At 39.1% G+C, this 8,707-nt stretch overlaps 1 protein-coding gene across 1 annotated transcript; it reads left to right on the top strand.

The window, feature by feature from the left end:
- The first annotated feature begins 4,723 nt into the window (after positions 1-4,723).
- Positions 4,724-6,564, top strand: LOC18439562 (mitogen-activated protein kinase kinase 9). The gene has a single exon (XM_006849718.4). It carries the CDS (start codon positions 4,929-4,931, stop codon positions 6,156-6,158), a length of 1,230 nt encoding a protein of 409 aa, XP_006849781.1. The 5' UTR covers positions 4,724-4,928; the 3' UTR covers positions 6,159-6,564.
- The last annotated feature ends 2,143 nt before the right edge of the window (positions 6,565-8,707 follow it).

The following is an 8,707-nucleotide window of genomic DNA, read 5'->3' as shown; positions in this document are numbered from 1 at the left end:
TCTAAAGCATGAAATAATTAAAAATAAAAAATGGAAAATACCAAATTACGATCCACAGAAAATAGACCCACAGTCTATTTCATGTGGATCTCCTATTACGCCTACTATATCTCATCGAAAATTAATAAGGACAATAAAATGTAACAAACCTAAGATCAATAATGAGTAAAACCTAAAAAGGAAGAAAAAATTCCCTGAAATTGAGAACTTTCTAATATAGTTCAAGTGGTAAAAGTTACTCAACATAAAAAAGAAAAATACATAAAAAAACCATTTACTATTGGTACAAGGAGATCACAAATACTCTTGTCCATCAGATTTCAAAGTAAAAATGTTATTAACTTGACTTAAAGTTCAAAAAAAAAAAAAAAATCTCGAATTTTATGACATATCTTATGCAATCTAATTTGACATCTAATAGCTAAGAGTACTTCTGATCTCCATATAACAAAGATAAATGGTCTCATAGAATATAATCCCATATTTATAAATATGAAAGTTACTCAACATAAAAAATATAACTTGAGTGAGACTTCTTCTAAATTCCGATATTTTAAAGAAATTTTTGTGTCAATTTCCTACTAAATTATTAAAATACTATTTCCTCACAAGAATTTGGCCACCCCAGCTTTCTAGTTGGAATCTCTAGGAATATTCACCTTTGAACTATAAATGTGCCGACCAGCCACTTTATCAGGTATTTCTGATTACGAATAACAAAATGCGAAATGGTTCTATTGTTCTTTCCTAAATTGCTTTGTAGAGAGAGAAAGATGTGGGTTTGAGTCATACATTGAAGATGAGAGAGTTTATTGCGCTGTATTTAAGAGTACGTATTCACTCTAAGTGCAAAGGGGAGAGGAAGTGCTTGTACAGCACACGCGAAGTGTGTGACATGCACACACACGTGCGAGGGCGAGGGCGAGGGCTCGTAACTGTTGGGTGGTGCATGTGAACACCACAATGCTAAATGGGCAGCATCTTGGTACTCTATAACAAGTGTCCTCCTACCCATACGACTTAAACTTTTTTAGCACACTTTTGAGCCTCTTAATGCACATTTTCTCTGCAATTCCAAGAAGTATAAAAATGGGTTTATCTCTCCCTATTTACTCAGTTTTTCTTTGTCTCTCTCTAATATATCAAAACTATGGTGTCTAGTGTGTAAGTTTCAAGCTCGAGTGCATAGAGCTTAAGAACATTGAAAAATGCCTCTTTGTTTTCATGTATCCCAAAGACAAATTACCCTTCTTATGTATATCAAATACTTTATTTAAGAGGGGCAAATATCGTCTTGAGATAGACTTCGTGAATGCTCGAAAGCAAGAAGAGCTCAAGCTTCCAATTTTTTTAAATCGTACAATGTTGTGCTCCCATTTCACCCAAACAACTTCCAACAATTTGGATGTTGAGATAATCAATTAAATCGTTTTCTAACTTTAAAATAAAATTTTCCTATAAAAGTGAAAGGACCAATTCGAGAACAATTGGATGATGACAAAACCATGAGAAATTCATCCTCGCCTTCCTTATTTCAAATATATACACTTTCCTTCCTTATTTCAAGTATATACACTTTTTCATTTTAATTTTAATTTTTATATTCGCGTTCTTATAACAAACATAAACAAAAATCCCATAAAAACATGACAAGATCCCCTAAAAAACAGAACTACGAATCCCTTTAAAAATACAAAAGAAGGTGTGTTGGATAAGAGAGAGTGCGTGAAGGCGGGACATGAGAAAGCAGGGTCGGCACTTTCCAATAAAGCCAAGAGCCTCACCACGTCCACGTCCAGGAAGCCTCCACGTCATTTCTGGGTTATCCACAACAAACAACATTGCCCCCACCCAATCCACAAATGCTCCTTTCTCTTTATTATATTTCAGGATTGTCCTTCAATTTCTCCGCACTCATGACTGGGTATTTCAGAAATGCGGAAACTTTTTTATGAAAATATGCAGACAAAACGAGTCCCAATCGAAATGGTTAACCATAATGTGTTAGAAGGCGGCCCTCTATAGAAGGTGGCTGATCCCATAGGGGCTTTCTATCAAGCGCTTGTCTAGGTGGCCTAGGCACTTTCCTAGACGACATTATGTCGATCCAACCCTTAACCCCTACATTTGTTTTTTAGCATCTTAGTATGTCGAAGCAATAAGGATGGCAAAGGGCCGGGCCTAGGCCTTTTCAGCCTTTATCACTATAGTGCCAGTATGGCCCTATAGGTTAAAGGTTTGGCCCCATAATAAATGAAAAAAAAAACAAAAAACAAAAAAAAAGAGGATCAAGCATAACAGTGCCAAACCACACCGATATTGACCCTAACCTGCATCTTGAGCGAAACCATGCTTTTTTGAAGCCAGTCCAACCAAGTGAACCCGAGCGAGGTGAGTCATTCCTATCCCTATCAACAAAGAAGAAAGGAGCGAAACTCAGTTAGAGGGAGGAACAAAAACTCGTACACGTCCAAGAGATGGTCAAAATGGAAATTATTATAACGAGCAGGGGTCAACAGGTTACAGAGACACCAAACTTTATTACTCTGGGGGAGCCACCGAAAAGGATGGAGCCAATTTGATAGTTTATCACGTGCTCCTTACACCACTTGCACACGTGCGGGGACCACTGAAGGAACAGAGCGCAATGGCCGGCGGCTTCGGCGATGTTGTAAAGATCCGAACCGCCGATAGGAGGAGACACGTGTGGTGAAAAATCGGGGATTTTAAAAGATCCGAATCGCCGAATGAGGAGACACGTGTGGGCGATCTTTTGCTGCGTCAGCACATTTCACTGAGTTGATCGTCAGTTAGCACGTCATTGTGAAGTGATAGAGCGAAGTTGAGATCACAGCTGATATCATTATACAATGAATCATATGTTACATGTTCACTCCTCACTTCTTTTCCTAGCCTTTGCAAAAGGACGATATGTACCCTTGCCATTTATTATTATAACCTTAACGGTCATTCACACCTTCTAACCTATTGGATTTTATTTTATTTTTTTATTATATATAATGAGATCATTTATCTTTTATACAAGATAGTCACAGTTATATACAACTTGGGTATGTCATAAATGAAATAAATGTAGTTATCTAATTTAACATTTAATAATCAAAGATTAATTGTGATCATCTTATATTAAAGATAAATGGTGTTATTATATATACGAGTAATAATCCTATGAGACCATTCCACACCCATGTGTATAGGACTCCAAATGATCACCATTAAATTTAGTACAGATCTCTAAAAAAAGTATCACATAGGTATGGGATTTGACTTTTTTAAATATCTGTGCCAAATTTCATGGTGATCTTTTATGATCCTACATATATAAGAGTCGGAGGGTCTCGTAGGATCGTTTTTCTCCTCAATTTGAATTGTGCATATGGTGATTTCAATATTCAAGAGATTGACCCAAAAAAAAAGTACGTAAATTCTATTTCATCTTTTAATTTTGTATTTTTAAATTTTATTTTTTTTGAATAAATACTATCTTATTTCAAGAGTTTACTTACCAAAAAAAATTTCCGAAGAAGTAGGGTATGTGAGCTTTATTTCATCTTTCAATTTCGGATTCCCCTATGTCTATTAATATGGGTCCAATCACCTCTCATAGCGTTGGCTTCACCACCAAGAAAGGAGAAAAAAAAGGTCGAAATTCTTTAATGAATTATGGACTTTTACAAGGATAGGGATTTGTCTCATTAAAACTAGTGTTGGTATCGTAACTTCGTAAAACCCTACGACCGTTCTTTCTCGGTCTTTTCGTATATCCCCTCTCTCTATTTCTCTCACACTCTTTCGGTACCTTAACTCGCACGCTACTTTTTCTTTTTTTCAATAATTACGAAAATAGCCTTTCAGATAAGGCCCAAACCACTCCCTCGAAGCCGTCCACACAACAAACTAGTAAAATAGCCCTTCACTTTGCAATCAGACGGTGATCGTACCCATACCACGCCATCCGCCGTAGATTGCCGTACTGCATTTTGCCTCTTTCTATTACATTTTGTCCGACTCGAGGCACCAAGGAGCTTACAAGGGCCGGTAATGGCCCGCTCTCCCACCATGGCCCAAGAAAAGGGCCATGCCGGGTCTAACCAAGACTGCAATAGGACCTGCCAGGTTCTGCCCTGGCCACCCCTGGATATGGCTTGCCTAGTTCCATCATACTAGCGCACACGGTTTCTACGAGTCAATGTAGAAATGATTCGATTCTCAAAAGTCTATTTTTGAGATGGGTTTTTGGACCAAATTTTTAAAGACATAACATGAAAATCTTGAATATAAAAAAAATAAATAAATGTTAAAAAATAGAAATAATGATTTTATGAAAAAAAACATTTGAACCATTTGTTTCAATTGTTTTTAAATGGACCACCTATTTGCATTGGGATGAATGCTTTATACTTTGGAACTAGAAATGCAATCGAGCCTACATGAAACAATTTTCCTTTTTCTTGTATTTATTTTGTTTAGTTCTCTATCGTCCTTGGCTCTGGCTTAATAGTAGCTCAAGACCCGGCTGGGATAGGGCCGTTAGTGTTGGACTGCACCGGGTCAACCCGGTAGGGATTAAGGCTAACCTAGCGCCCGGAGCGGCCTAAGGCTGGCTTAGAATCCGGAGTGGCCCGGCCACGCTCCTGATTACTTGTTCCCCAAGCCAGGGGTAATATAGTAATTTAAAGATTCCACTGCCTGCCCTCAGTATGTCATCCCATGAATATAGGAACGATAAGACGATAGAAGCCCCAAAGGCACACACGTGTCTGATTCCCATCACGTTGGCCCACACGCTTCCAACCTCGCTGCTTCCTTAGCTGGCGCTGCAGTCCCGGCCTTTATAACCCAACGTCCAACCCCCATCCAAACCTACTCCCCACCCAAAGTAGCACCAAATTTCGGAAAAACCTGAAATGTTAGCCGAGAGGAGAAGGGCAAATCTCCGGCTCCCATTGCCGAAAACCGGGGGATTTTCACCCCGCTTTTCGCCGGAATTCTTCGATAATCTGCCGCGAAGTGAGCCTATCAGTTCCGGCGAGAAATGTCCGAGAAATTCATTTTCTGGCGACAATAAGCCGAAAAAGCCAATTTCTGGTGAAAACAGAGTCCAGAATCAGGCGATTTCGGGCGAGAACAGGGTTGAGGAAGTATTGGATTCAGGCATAAACGGGGTGAAAAATCCATCGTACTCCGGTGAGATCAGGCTGCGAAACGTACAACCATCAGATTTTTCTGGCGAAACCAGGCGTGGGTTTCCTCTGCCTTTACCGCCGGGTCGAAAGTTCGAGGTTGAGCGCTTATCTGATCTAGAAAGGCTTGGTGTTCTTGGCCATGGTAATGGAGGTACAGTCTACAAAGCTCGCCATAAACGAACAGGCACTATCTATGCTCTAAAAGTTCTCCACTCTGAATTCGACCCCCCTGCTCGTCGCCAAATGGTTCGAGAAATGGAGATTCTAAAGAAAACAGACTCGCCCCATGTCGTCAAATGCCATGGTATCTTCGAAAAATTCGGAGACATAAGCTTGGTCCTGGAGTTCATGGGCGGCGGTACTTTAGATGAAGTTTTCAGACGAGCAAACGGCTCAGTTTCAGAGCAGTTCATCTCTGGAATTTGTCGCCAAGTTCTCGAAGGTCTGGCGTATCTCCATGACCAAAAGATTGTACACAGAGACCTCAAGCCCACGAATATACTGGTTAACCGAAAGCTTGAAGTGAAAATTGCGGATTTTGGGGTGAGTCGAATTATGTGCAGAACCCTGGATCCATGTGATTCTTATGTTGGTACCTGTGCATATATGAGTCCAGAGAGGTTCGACCCCGATAGCCATGGTGGAAATTACAGTGGATATGCAGGTGATATATGGAGCTTGGGCTTAACAATAATGGAACTTTATATGGGGCGTTTTCCTTTTCTGAAACCAGGACAAAGACCAGATTGGCCGACTCTTATGATGGCCATTTGCTTTGGCGAATTGCCTAAGTTGCCCGATGAAGCTTCATCAGAGTTCGGAAGCTTTGTTGGGTGTTGTTTACAGAAGGATTCATCAAGGAGATGGACCGCAAGGCAGTTGCTTGGCCACCCTTTCATCACCAAACATGGTGGACTCGCTTCCAAGTTGCAGGGTCTCTCTCTCTCATAATCTGTAAATTCCGGCGATATTTGCCCTGAAAATGGCGAGATTTGGCGGGAAGTTATGATAACGGAATTGGGTCCTTCTCTTGTCCGGCAAAGTGGCCCGGCCAAGTGGCGTAGATATGAGGCTTACGCTTCCTCGAGTCTCGGCCATTTTCGGTCGGAATATTTCGCCCGAAATTTGTCGAATATTTGGTCGGAAATTTAGCCGGAAATTTGGTTCTTTTGGAAGTTTTCGCATCGGAATATTCCCCTGGTGTATGGTTGTTTGCGCCGGTTACTGTAACCGGAGATGGGGCATGGTTGATAAGGAAATGTCCAAAGTAGCCCTCTTTGAATGTACATATTGCGGAAGCAAGCCCTGAATTTTGTGTAAAGATTTAGATGGAAAAAAAAGGGGAAAATTCTTTGAACGGTTGGATCTTGATAGTTGTGTAATCAGATGAAGGGTTAAATTTTGTTTTTTCACTTACGAATCTGGATTTGAGATTTAAAATTTTTGGGGCAAAGTCTGCGTTTCAGAACTGTGTTCTGGATCGGCGCATACAAATCATCGAACAGGATCAAAATTCCCCAAATTTAGTTTTGAACTAATATTTTGGCCTGTTTAGTTGATCCAGATCGTTATGATGGGTGGGTAGATGATCCAAAATGTGATTCCAAATTTTAGAATGGGTGTAGTTTGTATGAGATTGCAATTTTAAACTATCTATGGTGCACATCCAAATTTTATCATGAGAGAAATTTTAATCTTCAATACAGATCAAATAGATCTATTAAGGCATACAAATCTTCAAATGGCCGATCTAAATATATTTTATCATGAGAGAAATTTTAATCTTCAAAATTAGTACCGATCAAATAGATCTATTAAGGCATACAAATCTTCAATTGGCCGATCTAGATAATGGGTTGTAAGATTTACTATTTTTAAGATTTAAAATATATTTTTTTCCTATATCTATATATCAAGATAGCCAATTTGATGTTTTTTTAAAATCAAAAAAACTTTTTCCAAAAAAAATTTAGAGGTGCACTTTAATTCTACACTTTAAGGTGCCAACCTTATATATTTTTTCCTTTTAAAATATCTAATTTGTTGTTTAACATTCTCTAGGTAATTCCGAAATGAGTATAACTAAATACCCCTCGATATGTTGAACAAAGAGGAGTGATTCTAGTCAGTGGCATCAAGCCATTTATTAAAGAAAAAAGAAATGGAGGAAATTTAATCAAGTATAGGGCGAACCACTTATATAAGTTAAAGTAATTTTCTATTTTCTTCATCTTTGGCTTATATTTTGCTCATCTTTGTCGTAACAAGAACAATGGTGGTCCCTCAGTTATCGAAAAAGGTTCAATCTCGTGGGTTTGGGGCTTGGGGCTTGGTGTTTTAACCCTCTGTATTTATATTACATCTGAAAAAATGTTAACGATGTTGTTAAAAGGTCTGACTTGCAGTTGCAATTAGTTAATAACAATGTTTTAAAAACCGCCAATTTGTATTGGGAATCAGTGGGGACCTATCGGGTTTCTAGTCAAAATCGGGAATTAGTACAATATTGATGGACATACTTGGTTCTATGAAAGAATTGAGCGAATTCATAATGAACGTGGCAATTTTGGTTCTATGAAAGAATTGAGCAAATTCATAAGGAACGTGGCAATCTAGATAGCCCGTAACGCCCAATTTGGACTCATTTCACTTTTTTTATATTTTTTATAATTTAATATTATTATTGAAATCTTTTCATGACCAATTCCCTCACCCAAGAATCGGCCCATTTTGGCTTGAATTGACGATCCAAATTGGTACAACAGGTGATTGATATGACCTTCTTATATATGGGTTTTAAAATATTGGTTAATAAAGCTAATCTCTTAAGTTGAGGTACTTCATCGTATGTGTCATTCAAGAATGAATTGAAAGACTCTTCATTAAACAATGGTTGATATTACGGTGACAGTAGCCTAATGAACATGACCTATCCACTTCGAAACTATCAGATACTTACTTGGGTTCTTTTGTGTGTTCTTGTTAGTAATGATAAGTTTCATGATTGGCGCTCCTTAAATTTTGTATTTTTGGCATAGGTTATTCCAAGCTGTAAATTTATTTGCAGAATGACAAAGTTTGTATTTTCATCTGTGAAATTTCTTAAGTCTGGGGTTTCAGCACGAAATTCAGTAATGCCACACCTTGAAACCTGCTGGAAAAACCAGATCAGGTATTAGAAATTCTTTTAGGGCATGCAATGGGTCAGCCTTGGCTTGTTCCCAGGCCTAGTCCTATCAGGACAGGGTCAGGCAGCTTAAATTAAAGGAAAAACAAAGCAAAAAATATAGAGAAGACAGGGCGTGCCCGTCTTGGTTTGGCCTATGTCCAGCCCTTGGACCACAACTTGGCCCATGCCCCTCGGGCCACATGCTGTGGCCAGACCCTGGTTTTTGGGCTGGGCCAACAGGCCGGTCCGGGCCACCCCGACCATTGCCACACTTCTAAACACTTCTAAATTTCTTCTCATGACTTGTGAATCTACCTCAGCCATACGAAGT

Source organism: Amborella trichopoda, chromosome 4 (genome assembly GCF_054954075.1).
Source record: "Amborella trichopoda isolate Santa Cruz 75 chromosome 4, AtrichopodaSantaCruz75HAP2 v2.0, whole genome shotgun sequence".
Classification (NCBI taxonomy): Eukaryota; Viridiplantae; Streptophyta; class Magnoliopsida; order Amborellales; family Amborellaceae; genus Amborella; species Amborella trichopoda.
The sequence above is the reverse complement of the archived record's forward strand: the minus strand, read 5'-3'. Positions and strand labels throughout refer to the sequence as shown.

Coding starts and splice junctions, on each gene's coding strand:
- LOC18439562 (XM_006849718.4), top strand. CDS start 4,929: ATGTTAGCCGAGAGGAGAAGGGCAAATCTCCGGCTCCCATTGCCGAAA.